Raw genomic sequence first — 15,719 nt, 5'->3', positions numbered from 1 at the left:
GTGGTACTGGTGGAGACACATCGGTGCAGCTACTGCATGAAGCTTGCTCAGGCACTGTTCAGGCTGTAGCTGTACTATAGATAAAGAACTTCAGTCTCTCAGTTTGTCAGTGCAGTACATTTCATGTGTACTAGTAGAAATACATATTTACATAAAAACCTGCCCTTTCGACATTTTCTACATGATGCCTGATGTTTTAGCCAAACACTCCAGATCTTGATTTAAAGCCCAACTTTCGTCAATTTATTAAAACAAAAATATATGCAGCACTTTAAATCAAGGCTTTCCTCAGTGCAGGAAACTGAGCTGTACATTTTAGTGTTGTGCAGTTTGACAACTGTTGCAAAATCTCCACCCTCCTAAAATATCAATTGAGTCATGAACATCCAGATTAAAACAGTGTACCAACAAAGCCAGCCAACTGCAGCAGTTACTGAAAGATATCCTTTCTTAGCCAAGCAAGACGGCAGGAGGTTAAGTGAAGACTGAGGGTTGCTATTATGGGAGAAGTCCCACTGCTTTCTACAGCAGGTAAAGACAGGGCAGAAAAGATCTGGCGATGAATACAGGAAAGAAGGGAGTGAAAGGAGGAGTGATCACCCCCTAGCAGCCAGTCACTGGCACAGAGAAATGCTCATGTTTCAGACTATGTAACTGGATTTGAAGAGGGGTTCATCTCCTCTTGGGAATTTAGGACAGCCTTGAACAATGGACTAGGAGTGCCAAGAGATGCAGAAATCCCCTCCAACGTCGATGCAAGAAACTCCATGTTCACTCTGCACATTTCCTGCAGACACTAAACTCTGTGTCTTGTTTTTTGATGCTGATCAATCCTGAATTCTTCCTGCAAAGTGATACTGAAATGTTCAGTAACAGCTTAAGCTGTGATATTAGCTCTTGGTGGCAAAAGCTTATTATATTACAACTGTGCTTTAAATGCTTCAGTTATTGCACTCATTTATTATAAAAACAAAGAATAAATAATATAACTTATTATTACATCTCTAATAATCCTAAAAATATATACCTCTAATTTTAGCACTTTCAACAATTATTTCCAAATTAGACACTTAGCTGAAATATATAAAGTCCTTTTTAACCAGTGACATTTGACATACTACAGGTGTATGTTAGTGCATGAATCGGTTAAAGCCTGATTAATAATACTTGTACTCCTGCTGGAGAGGCTATAGCAGTGTCCAAAGAGAAAAGTTAAAGGTAAAATGAATGATTCACTAGCATTTATTTAACAAACGTCAGCTCTCTGCAACAGTCTACTGTCCTGTTCTGCAGCTAGTTCTTGTCTACTACTTTACATAGAGGAAATTTGAAGGGCCTCTGCAAAGTTTTCCTCAAGATCATCAAGTTCCTTATTTGATTCAAAGTCACTGTCACACGTGGTTGAGTTCAGTGTTGGCTCAAATGTGTGTGAAATATCTGGGGCTTCTTCAGATTGCACTGAAGAGTAAGGATCTGTTCCAACACTCGCCACTTCAGTTCTATCTTTTGAAAAGATATCCTTGTCATGAATCTGCTTTGAAGTTTCACTGTGTATGGGGTGTTTTAGTTTGTCTGTCTCCTTTGATAATAAAGCCATGGCTTTTAGGAACTCCTCACTTTTTGTAGTCTTACTTTGTTTCCAATTTTTACTGGTAAATTGGAGCTGGTCCAAGGTCTCAAATCTTTCCAGATCAAATGGGTCAATCACTTCCATGCTGCCATTGACTCTCTCAGATTTCTCTGTGCTGCAGCCCAGGTCGACTTTGAGGACATCCAGTAGGTGGCGCATTTTGTTCTAGAATTTAAGGGAAGAAATAAGGTTCTTAATCACTTATGGCCCGCTCCACAGCTGCCTGCAGTCTTAAGACAGGATCTGTAACAGATTTCATAGTCCAAATAGCTGAATATATTAAGAATTTATTTTCAAATTAGCATGTTCCATTTAGTTACATTTATGAGGAAATACAGGATGCATAAAATCAAGTAACTTAATTATTCTTATAATTACTTTGCAGAAAACAATGATCGAGTTTCTGAAATAACTGTTACCCAGTGCATGAAAGTATGCATGATGTGGGTGATCTAGAAAGGTCACATTTCCCACTTGCACTGCTGACGAAGTACCACCACACAATCTCTCATTTAAAAGGTGGATCTGTACTGAGGGTTATGGCTACATTTGCAGCATTTTTAAAAGTGCACTTTGGAAAGACCTCTCTGAAGTCATTTACATGGACTGAGAACATTACAGACTCTGTTCGGAAAAAGAACATACCTCATCCAAACGGTGTTTATTTTGCTCTATGTGACGCTCAAACAATCTCTCCAAAACCCTAAAAATAAATAAATAAATAAGGCTCAGGCAGATAATTATTTTGAGAAGAGAAAGAAAAAATGTCCTAAACAAGCCTAGATGAGTAAAGGATCCAAGCTCCAGAGTCTTCATGCATTTACTAAGGGGAAGTAATCAGATTCCCCTCATTATACTTTGTCACAAAGAGGCCAACATTGTGTCTACAGGTCTGTCGCATCTTACGCTGGGGTTACGTTCTGCGGTCAGCGCGTAAAGCGAAAACCACGTATAGTCAAAATTACATTAAGTGTAATGGCGGGCGGAATCGCCCGCACTACAGGAACAGTATTTAAATTGTTATTTTTCTCTTTTTTTGTGTTTTTGTTTTTGCCAACCGCGTAAAGCTGAATTCGCGCATGTTAAATGCGCGTAAGATGCGACAGACCTGTACATGCTAACAGACATTTACTCAGTGGGCCAGGCCTTGTCATAGGGCTGAATGAGAACACTAACTGATGTACCCCTTGCTCTGTCTTAGCCAGTCTCAGCTCAGATAGAGTGAGCGGATGCCACAGGCTGAAGTATTCACTATCCCATAACCCCTCCCCATAGTGGCTGCTGATGTGCAGAGGTACAAGCAAAATCCTATACTCCCAGCAGATCCCCTGTCCCAGGCCCTATACTCCCAGCAGACCCCCTGTCCCAGGGGAGGGGGAAGAGACAAAACACAGCTTCAGCAGCTCACTATGGCAAGGGAGAGAAGATCCCTCAGGCCCTAAAGGCCCTCTATCATGGCCTGTGGGGAAGGCAGAGAGAAAGAACCTCTGGTCCCTTCTTCAGAGTCTGGGGAGAAGAAACTGTGAGGAGAGAGTCAGGAAGGAGATGCTGCTAGGGCACCTCTGTCAGTGCGAGGATTGATATGGGCTGTGCCCCTCTGCTCCACTTGATTTGAAGTGGGGGGAAGGAGGAAGTGGAGTAGAAGGGTGGAGAATGTGCACGAAGGAAAGAGTGGGGGGGATGAGGAAACAGATTGAGAATAGAAAGAAAAAAGAATTAGTGAGAGTGAGGGAAAGAAAGGAGAGACTGGAAACAGGGAAAGAGAAAGAGGACAGGCCGGTTGTTGGGGATGAGAAAAAGAGAGACAGAAGGAAGAGAATTCAGTGCACAGAGAGAATTTAACGGTAAGGGAGAATAACCATTGGAACAACTTTCCAAGGGACATGGTGGACTCTCAATCATTTGAAGTCTATAAGATTGGAGATCTTTCTAGTAAATACATTATAGTTGAAACAGAAATTATGGGCTTGATGCAGAAATTACTGGGTGAGGTTCCTTGCTTTGTGTTATATAGGAGGTCATCCTAGATTATTACAATGGCCTTAAAATCTATGTATCTCTGATAGGGGAAGAGTGACAAGAGATGGAGAAGGAGAGGAAGAAAGAGAGCAGACTATGAAGATGTGCCAAGATCTACAACAGAAGTAAAAGGAAAGGAGAGAGAATGAGAGCAAAGGGAAGTTATGTTTTTAGAAGTGTATTTAATAGGAGGTTAAATGCCAAAATCTTATTATAAAAATGTCACCAGGGTCAGAGATACTGCACTCCACACGGCTTACAGAATCCAATCTGTTCTGCGCACAGTCCCTACAAACCTTAAAACAAAGATATCTAACCTGTTGGAAAATAATCCAAGCTTCAGAATTTCATCTGTTACATCTTCAATGAAACTCAAATACCGAAGCTCTTCTTCTCTGCACAGAGAACAGAAAATCCAATCTGAATGTTTAAAAGTAGAGACATCTGTCACACAACAGAGCAAGAAGCTTTACCTGCTAAGGGAAATTACTTAGCAAATACCATGGAGAAAATGGAAACACTTATAGCTCTTGGGACCAACTTAGCTTCTTGTCTTACAGAAGACAAGTTACTTAGGTCCCATGTTTAGGTTGAATAAAAATAAGCTCTGTATAAAGTACGATGATATCTGCAGAAATGTTGCCTTTGCATGTCAGAGCAAAACTGTCAAGCTTTATGTTAACTTCCTGCTCTTGTATAAACTAGTCCAGTGCTCCTGAGGTGGGCAGTCCTGCAGGAGGGGTGACAGATCACAACCTGCTTTGTGCTATGAGATCTGGAAGGCTAGCACTGCTCAAGAAATGGGTAGTGCTAGCCAGGTAGGGGGCAGAGACATGATGCAGCGCAATGCTCTGATTCAACAGCTTTCACAGGGGTTTCTAGGGAACTTCAATTGCTACTCTCTGGTGGAAGGGCAGTGTTTCCACTGAAAACCTCCCTTACTTCAGGCATTGCTGGTGCAGGGAGAGGTAATGGATACCTCTCGGAGCCAACTTCACTCATTCTGATCCTTTTTTTTTTAAATTTCAACGGAAACAACCCTTTAGCAAGACAGAAACATTCCTCTGCAGTGTTTGCAACCCAAATGTTGCAGCATTCAGCTAGTGCAGGAGAATCAGAGAATGAAACTCACTAGCACCTAGCACAATAGGTCCTGCTCCAGGACCAGAGCTCCTAGTCACTATGGTAATACAAGTAATAATAATAATGATAATAGCCAATTTTCATTGTAGAGTCAGAGAGATACAGAAAGAAATGCCTTGAAGAGTGTTGAGGTGCTGTGGAGCTCTTTGGCTAACATTCCTTAGAACCAGTGGTGACGCCAATCACTATGGCTGGGAGAGCCTCCAAAAGTTTGGAGTTCTGTTGAGACAATCTAATAATAACAACAATAATAACAACGCAGTAATATGTTCCCCTTCTATAGCATCTTCCAAGGATTCCAAAAAGCTTTTCAGTCAAGTCCTCTTCAAGATAGGGAAGCATTATCATTCCTTTTATAGATGGGGAAACTAAGATATAGAGCAGGGGTCGGCAACCTTTCAGAAGTGGTGTGCTGAGCATTCATTTATTCACTCTAATTTAAGGTTCCGCGTGCCAGTAATATATTTTAACATTTTTAGAAGGTCTCTTTCTATAAGTCTATAATATATAACTAAACTATTGTTGTATATAAAGTCCATAAAGCTTTTAAAATGTTTAAGAAGCTTCATTTACAATTAAATTAAAATGCAGAGCCCCTCGGACTGGTGGCCAGGACCCAGGCAGTGTGAGTGCCACTGAAAATCAGCTCGCGTGCCGCCTTTGGCACACGTGCCATAGGTTGCCTACCCCTGATATAGAGAAATTACGTGACTTGTAAGTCAGTGTAAGAGTTGGGAATATAATTTCAATCTCTGACTCCAGGGTCTCACCAGGTTTCTGGCCAGAAATACTAGGAGAATGCTCTCCGTAATCAGTTCTGTTCCTGGATATAAACTGGAAATAACAATAATCAACCAACTTATCCATGTGTTTTAAAACGTCAAAAAAGGTTGGGTTCTAAAAAGGAGTGAGGGATAGGGGCAGGAGTTCTGACTTTATTTGAACCGGGCTGCCCATCCCTACAAGTACAAGACTGGGAAGGAGATCTGGGTTCTATTCCTGGCTTTACCCATCCTGAACCTAGTTGCCACATCTATGAAATGGGGATAACTATCTAGCTCACTAGGGGATTGTAATGCTCAGTTCACTAATGTCAGCAAAACACTTTGTGTTATTCAGATGGAAGGGTCTATGGAAGTGCAAAATAATATTAATGCCTCTCTGAATATCCTGTTTCTTCAGTGTGCTTTCCTCTTCATTCCTATTGCATGTAAAGGGGATCTTTGTTCTCAGAAATTTCTCTGTTCCTGCTACTTATTCTCCACCTGATGCCTGATTGCAACATTACACTTTGGTTGCTCTGGAAATGTTTGTTGTATATGTCTGTTGTCAATACAAAGAAAAGACCATGGTATCAAGGGGGGAACTAGTAGCAGGAGCTCTGCAGTAACAAAGGTCCTGTCTTCATAGAAATATTCCTAGTAATAAACAAGAACAAGAATAAACAAGAATAGCAGAATCTAGTCACTTTTCCCCAAAAAAGTTGTAGCTAGTTTTTCTGATTTTTAGATCCGTGGGGGATATTTCACATGCTGTCAAATGGATTTCTTTATTTGTAGCCATGTCAGATCCAGATCAGACTCTGATGTGATAGTTTATTACAATGCCTCATTTATTGTTTTAACATAAGAACATAAGAATGTCAATACTGGGTCAGACCAATGATCCATCTAGCCCAGCATACTATCCTCTAACAGTGACCAGTGCCAGATGCTTCAGAGAGAATGAAACAGAATATGGCAATTATCGAGCAATCCATCCCCTGTTGGCCAGTTCCAGCTTCTGACAGTCAGCAGTTTAGGGACACCTGGAGCAGGGGTTAGTATCCCATACCATCTTGGCTCATAGCTATTGAAGGACCTATCCTCCATGAATTTACCTAATTCTTTTTTGAACCCAGTTATGCTTTAGGCCTTCACAACATCCCTTGGCAACGAGTTCCAACGAGTTGACTGCATTGTGTGAAGAAATGCTTTCTTATGTTAGTTTTAAACCTGCTGCCTATTAATTTCATTGGGCGACTCCTGCTTCTTGTTTTATGTGAGGAGGGTAAATAACATTTCCTTATTCATTTTCTCTACACCACTCATGACTTTATAGCCCTCTATCAGATCTCCCTTAATTGTCTCTTTTCTAAGATGAATAGTCCCAATCTTTTTATTCTCTCCTCATATGGAAGCTGTTCCATGGCCCTAATCATTTTTGTTGCCCTTCTTTTTACCTTTTCCAATTCTAAAATATATTTTTGAGATGGGACGACCAGAACTACATGCAGTGTTCAAGGTGTGGGTTTACCATGGATTTATATAGTGGTATTCTGATATTTTTCTGTCTTGTCTCTGTCCCTTTCCTAATGGTTCCTAACATTCTGTTAACTTTTTTTTGACTGCAGCTGCACACTGAGCAGAAGAATTCAGAGAACTATCCACAATTACTGCAAGGTCTCTTTTCTGACTGGAAACAGCTGATTTAGACCCCATCATTTTGTATCTACAGTTAGAATTATGTTTTCCAATGTGTATTACTTTGCACTTATCAACATTGATTTCATTTGCCATTTTGTCACCCAGTCCCCCAGTTTTGTGAGATCCCTTTGTAGCTCTTCACAGTCAGCTTTGGTCTTAACTACCTTGAGTAATTCTGTATCATTTGCAAATTTTGCCACTTAACTGATTACCGCCTTTCCACTTCATTTATGAACATGTTGTACAAATCCCTGGAGGACCCCGCTATTTATCTCCCTCCATTGTGAAATCTGATAATTTATTCCTGGCCTTTGTTTCCTATCTTTTAACCAGTTACTGATCCATGAAAGGACCTTCCATCTTATCCCATGACTGCCTACTTTGTTTAAGAGCCTTTGATGTGTCAAAGGCTTTCTGAATGTCTAAGTACGCTGTATCAACTGGATCACTCTTGTACACATATTTGCTCAAAGAATTCTAATAGACTGTTGCGGCATGATTTCCTTTTGACTCTTCCCCAACATATCATGTTCATCTATGTGTCTCATAATTCTGTTCTTTACTATAGTTTCAACTAATTTGCTTGGTACCCAAGTTAGGCTTACTGGCCTGTACTTGTTAGGATTGTCTTTGGAGCCTTTTAAAAAAATCAGCGTTACATTAGCTAACCTCCAGTCATCTGGTACAGTAACTGATTCAAACAATAGGCTATATACCACTGTCAGTAGTTCAGTGATTTCTTATTGGAGTTCCTTCAGAACTCTGGGTTAATACCATCTAGCCCTGATGACTTATTACTGTTTATTTTATCAGTATGTTCCAAAACACCCTCTACTGACACTTTAGTCTAGAATGGTTCTTCAGATCTGTCACCTAAAAGAATGGACTGGATGTGGAAATCTCCCTCACATCCTCTGCAGTGAAGACAGATGCCAAGAATTCATTCAGCTTCTCTACAATGGTCTTATCTTCCCTGAGTGATCCTTCAGCATCTTGATCATCTAGTGTCCCCACTGATTGTTTGGCAGGCTACCTGCTCCTGATGTACTTACACATTTTTTTGCTGTTCGTTTTTGTGTCTTTTGCTATTTGCTCATCAAATTATTTTTTGGCCTGCCTAATTATACTTCCATATTTGACTTGCTAGAGTTTATGCTCTCAAAAAAGATCTCACAAAACTAGTGACTGGGCAACAAAATGGTAAATGAAATTTAATGTGGATAAATGTAAAGTAATGCACATTGGAAAAAATAACCCCAACTATACATACAATATGATGGGGGCTAATTTAGCTACAACAAGTCAGGAAAAAGATCTTGGAGTCATCGTGGATAGTTCTCTGAAGATGTTCGCGCAGTGTGCAGAAGCGGTCAAAAAAAACAAACAGGATGTTAGGGATCATTAAAAAGGGGATAGAGAATAAGACTGAGAATATATTATTGCCCTTATATAAATTGATGATACGCCCACATCTTGAATACTGTGTACAGATGTGGTCTCCTCATCTCAAAAAATATATATATTGGCACTAGAAAAGGTTCAGAGAAGGGCAACTAAAATGATTAGGGGTTTGGAACGGGTCCCATATGAGGAGAGATTAAAGAGGCTAGGACTTTTCAGCTTGGAAAAGAGGAGACTAAGGGGGGGATATGATAGAGGTATATAAAATCATGAGTGATGTGGAGAAAGTAGATAAGGAAAAGTTATTTACTTATTCCCATAATACAAGAACTAGGGGCCACCAAATGAAATTAATGGGCAGCAGGTTTAAAACAAATAAAAGGAAGTTCTTCTTCACACAGCGCAGGGTCAACTTGTGGAACTCCTTGCCTGAGGAGGTTGTGAAGGCTAGGACTATAACAGCATTTAAAAGAGACCTGGATAAATTCATGGGGGTTAAGTCCATTAATGGCTATTAGCCAGGATGGGTAAGGAATGGTGTCCCTAGCCTCTGTTTGTCAGAAGGTGGAGATGGATGGCAGGAGAGAGATCACTTGATCATTAGCTGTTAGATTCACTCCCTCTGGGGCACCTGGCATTGGCCACTGTCAGTAGACAGGATACTGGGCTAGATGGACCTTTGATCTGACCCAGTATGGCTGTTCTTATGCTCCTTTCTATTTTCCTCAGTAAGATTTGACTTCCAATTTTTAATTGATACCTTTCTGCCTCTAGATGTCTTTTAATGAAACTTAAATTTATATTTGTAAAAACTTAAAATTTGTTGCCATTTTACTGTTTCACCCAATAAAAGAGAGAGGAAAAAATATACTTACTCAGCCTGGATTTTTCTCATTGCTGGGGATTCCATAGAATACATGGATGTCACACTAGTCAGAAAAATAGATATTAAAAAATAGTATTAGGCAATTTCCCAGAAACCTCCAATTCCCTGCATTTCACTCTCTTTCTGGAACAACCCACAATCATGAGATGCCCTCACCCAAAAGTGTCTGCCAAAGAACACCGAACCCCAGTGGTAATAACTGGGTTAGCTGTACCAGTGAGCGTCATGGGAATGTCACTAACATCCTTTATCCATTTCATCTCTATAGAAAACAATCCCCTGCTCCAGTGGTAAACTCCACTTCTTAACTTCAAGGCAGATGAGAGTTTCCTCTAATAGGAAAGGGACAGTCAGAACCCTTACCCCAAAGATGGAAGGTATCCCTCAGACTGAAAAGAAAGTCCCAATGTTACACCTGAGGCTGGGTTTCCATCATGGCAGTACAGCATCCCATAATCCATTTAGTGCTTTTAGTAGAACATTTAATATGCTGCATGTAACTCTTACTCATGCAAGTACTCTCACTGCACTCACATATCATCTTGGCACAGAAAGGAGGCTATTATTTAATTTCTTGTCATACAAACATTTCCATGACTTCTTCCATGCCACTATATATGGAGCTGAGCAAATAATTGATTTTGATAGGTACAGAAAAACCCAAACAAACTTTTGTTTCGGGTCAAACTAAACATTTAATCCGACCCAAAACAACATTCTTCCATTGTTTTGTTTCATTAAGTTTTCAGGTGTTTTCTACCCTTTAAAAAAATCTCTAACAAATATAACTAAATTTCTAAACCAATCTGCAAATAGTTTATTCACTGATAAATGCATTTGCAGTCAAACAAAACTATGTGCCAAAATAAAATAATAAAATAATAATAATAAAAAAATGCACCCATATGCTTGGAACACTGTCCCAGAGACTGCCCACCAATCCACCACTCTTGCCTCTTTTAAATCTCTTCTAGAGACACATACACTTCTACCAAGAAGTGAGCTACCTATCATTTTAAATTATAGGCTCAAAGTTCATCAAGAAGTGTACACAAATGAATGGATTCTCTGCATGATCTTATTTATGTGACTCTACCTAACCCTACCCAGTGCCCTCTTGTTTGCATGTCCTCATAACTTCTATTGTGTATAAATTCTAGACTGCAAACATTTGGGAGCACAGAGCTTATCTATCTGTTCTATGAGGTTCCTAACGCACCTGTATACAAGTGATGTATATATAATGATAATTTGAGGTGGCTCAAAAGATCAGTTCCATCTTAATGCCCCCTTTCTGAACTTGAAAACTAGATCAATTTCTGTCTGTCTTTCAGGTAGAAACTGAGACAAGAACCGGAAAGGCCATTTAGCATTGTAAGATTTACAATATTTCCTAGATTTCCAGTGGAAAATATTTCAGAAGTAGAGCTTTGATTGACTCACCGATTTACAGTTTGCCTATCACTGGCTCTTACGTTACAGAAAACATCACACAGATGTTTTAATCCTGATGTTTTACCCAGTGAGACTATATCTGCTATAGCAACATAGCGTGAACTGAATACAAAACACACTTGTGCTTTGTCTTCAGATGAGACTTAGTATTTATTTTTAGCCTCTATGGCAGACAACAGGTGGATTATCAGGGATAATTAGCGATGGGCTCAGCTGGCAGTGTGGCTGTTTAGGGTAGAGGATGGGGTAGGCTGTGGTAACAGGACACATAAAAGCATTACAGTCTCATAGGAGGCAGTCTGCTATCTTGGGCATAGGTAGCATCACAATGTAGCTGAAGCTGAAGCACAGGTGGGAGGGATGGGATTGTAAAAAGGGAGGAGAAAAGGTAGCCATGAACAAAAAGGTGAAAGCCCGGGTACCACCATCAGTCTAACTTAATATCACCAGTTACTGCTACATAGAGGTAAGAACCTATTCAGTATATGGCCTTGCTTCATGGGTAATTTAGATGATCAGATATTGGGGATCTCTTTTCCCTTGAAAGGTACTTATTCATGCATGACTATGGCAGTGCATCAATAACACCATCACCACCAACCTAACAAAAGAAATAGCTTGTAAGTTCTGATCTTAGTTCTAGTATGTCTAAGGAGTTATTAGCTGTGTTGACTCTGTCATACTCACTCCTGGCTAATGGAAACTCTTGCTCAAATAAGCACAGGAAATTTGGATGCAAGAACACAGTGATCTACATATTAAGAGATGCTAAGGTATATAAAGATTTCTTCACTTATTTCACATATATCTCACTATATTGGCTTCATGTTGGAATTTTATCATAAGGAAAATGTGAATATTGCTTCCTGATCTATGCACAAAGTCATTAATCTCCAAAAACTCCTTGCTATAAAACAGGGCTCGCAGACAGAAATGGTAATAATGACCAATGAGCCTAATAACTAGTGGGAAGGCAAGCAATAAAGAATGTTTGAAATATTTCCTTCTGCAAATCAGGCACCTTGGCAAGGAGTACTGAAAAGGATCCATCCTTCCCTCAGACTCATCTGGAGCAGATGTGACTTCAGCCTATAAACACAGAGATAACATCTTTATTATTGATGCAACACTACATAGCAAAACAAGGCTCAGAACATGGTTAGTCATAAGGCATCAGGAGTGTGGGGGGACGGGAAGTTTGTGCCACACACATAGTCTTTAGGAAATTCCAGCTTAGAAGACTAGGGGGAGAATTTTGTTAAAATTTTATCATCTGCATGTGATTCAGCTAATCTATTAACATTAGTTTTAAAACTATGTTCTTAATATCCTTTGCTATAATATTATAAGCATACAGCATCTTTTATTCAAGGATCTCAGAGTACTTACAAATATCAATAAAACCTCACAACACCTTTCTGAGGTCAATATTAACAGTACATTAAGGCACCTGGAGGTTAATGGCCTAATTTGAACATAGGCTAAACACCTAAATCTCCAGCTGAAGCCAAGGGAGATGTGAGTACTCACCTCCTCTGCAAATCAGGCAAAAATGACTTATCTAACCACACAAAATGTGTCAGTGGTAGAGTAGGAGTAAAGTCTAGCCGTGCTGAGTCCTATTCCATTGCACTAACCACCAGACCATTCCCCCTCACTTCAGGCACTCGCACAAACATAGAGATGGTAAAGTTGTCTACTGCCTGCATTTTAAACGACAACACTCAGAAAAGGCCATTAATGCTCCATTACTGACTGTCACTCTTTCATCAGCAAGGAAAAGACTGATGTGACAGATGTTGCCATATGAATACATAGTACTCAGTTGGACTGGAGGGGAGCTCCCTAATTATTAAAGCTTTGTCTGAACCAATTTCTACCCAGTTCAGATGCAGCCACTCTGTCATTTTCAGGGAAGGTATAAAGCAGCAAATATCCTGCAAGCATAAACAGAACTATTTGCTTTATTCGTAATCTGAGATGTTAAAGGTCCAGTACCTACTCATGTGAGTACGTCTATTAACCTTGACAGGATTATTTGTTTAAGGAATACGTGTCTGTGTACAGGCTATAGGATGAGGTCCAAAATTCGGTAGCTATTTGAAAAATCTCAGTTCCAGGTCATTCTCTTCAACACAAAAATGAGCAGAAAGGGAAAATGTTAAGACAAAATATCTTCAGCGCTGAAGCCACTTATCACCACAAATCAATAATGTGCATTCAAAAACTACTGAAAATTCTCCTCCGGTAAAAGACATTTCTGTGCTATTGCAATTATTGTCACAAGCTATATATTTTATCTGAAAAATATTAGCTGAGGGACAGAATCTGCCTCCTTTGCTCAGGCTGAGCAGTACCCTACTCCTCAAAGTCCTACTGAAATCTATGACACTACGTGTAGAGTAAGATACTATTCAACATGAGTAAGGGCAGCGGAGTCTAACAAAGAGATCTGTTAGTATAAAAGACAAAACTAAGCACCAGCTAACCGCAATCATTATAAAATCTCCTATGACTGTCAAGAGTATATTTAATAGTGTAGTGCAGCGGTTCTCAAACTTCATTGCACCGCAACCCCCTTCTGACAACAAAAATTACGACATAACCCCAGAATGGGGGACCAAATCCTGAGCCTGTCCCAGCCCCGCTGCCCTGGGCGGGGGGAGAAGGAGCCAAAGCCGAAACCAGCCCCAAGTGGGGGGGGCCTGTAAACTGAGCCCCGCCACCCAGGGCTGAAGCCGAAGCCTGAGCCCCACCACTCAGGGCTGAAGTCCTTGCGCCCTGGCGACCCCATTTAAACAGGGTCGCGACCTACTTTGGGGTCCAGACCCATAGAATCATAGAATCATAGAATATCAGGGTTGGAAGGGACCTCAAGAGGTCATCTAGTCCAACCCCCTGCTCAAAGCAGGACCAATTCCCAACTAAATCATCCCAGTTTTAGAACCCCTGGTGTAGTGTAAAGACAAATTGACTGATGGCACCAATACACAAAAGGCTGAGACTTCTATCTCAAACCATCCTGTTGTGTGTAGGTGTTGAAGCAAATCAAGAATTAAGCTCAAAACGGAGATACCATACGTGTGTGTGTGTGGCGCACGCACACACACACACACACACACACAAGCTAGCTAACTAACTATTCAAGGAAACAAGGAAATTCCCAAATTATACCCTGATAAAACAGTTCCTAGGCATTTGCATTATGAGAATCTAACAGCTATTGCATATTTTATACTTTTTATGAAATGAAGATTCTGTAAAATACATATTTACAGGGCATTTGAAACATGATTATTGATTCTGAATCCCTAATACACATTTGGAGGTTAAGCAGCTATAATAGTTTTTTATATAAATACTTATTTAAGTCTTTAATAAAAAACGGTTACCTACCTTTCGTAACTGTTGCTCTTATAGATTTGTTGCTCATGTCCATTCCATTCTAGGTTTGTTCACGCCCACCTGCCCGGTTATCAAAGATTTTTGCCTTAGTGGTATCCGTAGGGTTGGCCTTGGCACCCTCTGGAATGCTGCGCTCATGCATCAGTATATCAGGCACCGCCGGCCCTATGCCCTCTCAGTTCCTTCTTACCAGCAACTCTGACAGAGGAGCAGGCGAGGGCAGGGTTTGGAATGGACATGAGCAACTCATCTCGAAGAACAACAGTTACAAAAGGTAGGTAATTGTTTTTTCTTTTTTGAAGGATTGCTCATGTAGATTCCATTGTAGGTGACTCACAAACAATATCCCTGAAGGTGGGATCGGAGTTCACGGTTGTGTGGCTTGCAGCACTGCTCTGCCAAAGCCAGCATTGTCTCGGGCTTGCTGGATAAGCACATAGAGAGACATAAACATGTGCATAGATGACCAGGTAGTGGCCCTGCAGATATCTTGAATAGGCACTTGGGGCAGGAAGGCCACCGATGAGGCTTGCGCCCTAGTCAAATGGGCAGTTACAATTGCTGGAGGAGGCACTTTCACCTGTTCATAGCAAAACTGAATGCAGGCAGTGATCCACGATGAGATCCTTTGGGTGGACACCAGATGACCTTTCATCTTGTCCGCCACTGCAATGAACAGCTGCATCGACTTACTTGCTTGGTCCTTTCAATGTAAAAGGCTAGCACTCTTCTGACATCCAGAGAGTGCAATCTACGCATCTCCTCATATCTATGAGGCTTTGGGAAGAAGACTGGCAAGAATATGTCCTGGCTCACATGAAACTGAAACAACGTTGGGCAGGAAAGCTGGGTGTGGCCGCAGCTGGACTTCGTCCTTGAAAAACACTACATAGGGCGGTTAGGTCCCTAATCTCAGAGACCCTATGAGCAGATGTTATTGCCACTAGGAATGACACCTTCCAGGAGAACAGAAGAAGGGAACAGGAAGCCAATGGCTCAAATGGGGCCCCCATAAGCTGTGCCAACACTAGATTCAGGTCCCAAAGAGGGACTGGGTCTCAGACATAGGGGTAGAGTCACCCCAGACCTTTCAAGAACTGGACCATCATGTCGTGAGTGAAGACCGAGCTGCCCTGGACTGGAGGGTGAAAAGCTGAGATAACAGCCAAGTGGACCTTAATTGATGAAAGGGTCAAGCCCTGGAGCTTAAGATGTAGGAGATAGTCCAGAATCGACTGCATCGAGGCCTGCTCAGGCCTAATATTCTGGTCCAAGGCCCAGCATGTGAACTGTTTCCATTTGGCCAGGTAGGTTG

The 15,719-nt window shown here is 40.9% G+C and overlaps 1 protein-coding gene across 3 annotated transcripts in view; it reads right to left on the bottom strand.

Moving 5' to 3' along the window:
* Window positions 1-940: 940 nt before the first annotated feature.
* SPATA7 (spermatogenesis associated 7) overlaps window positions 941-15,719 on the bottom strand; it is an 81,922-nt gene continuing 67,143 nt past the window's right edge. For all 3 annotated transcript variants that reach the window (XM_054024786.1, XM_054024784.1, XM_054024785.1), the window contains 5 exons: window positions 12,021-12,088; window positions 9,534-9,587; window positions 3,967-4,044; window positions 2,276-2,333; window positions 941-1,795 (listed from right to left, as the gene is read on the bottom strand). In XM_054024786.1, the coding sequence (XP_053880761.1) occupies window positions 1,313-1,795; window positions 2,276-2,333; window positions 3,967-4,044; window positions 9,534-9,587; window positions 12,021-12,088 (741 nt within the window). In that variant the 3' untranslated portion in view covers window positions 941-1,312. The remainder of the gene's footprint in view (window positions 1,796-2,275; window positions 2,334-3,966; window positions 4,045-9,533; window positions 9,588-12,020; window positions 12,089-15,719) is intronic.

Source organism: Malaclemys terrapin, chromosome 4 (genome assembly GCF_027887155.1).
Source record: "Malaclemys terrapin pileata isolate rMalTer1 chromosome 4, rMalTer1.hap1, whole genome shotgun sequence".
Lineage (NCBI taxonomy): Eukaryota > Metazoa > Chordata > Testudines > Emydidae > Malaclemys > Malaclemys terrapin.
The sequence above is the reverse complement of the archived record's forward strand: the minus strand, read 5'-3'. Positions and strand labels throughout refer to the sequence as shown.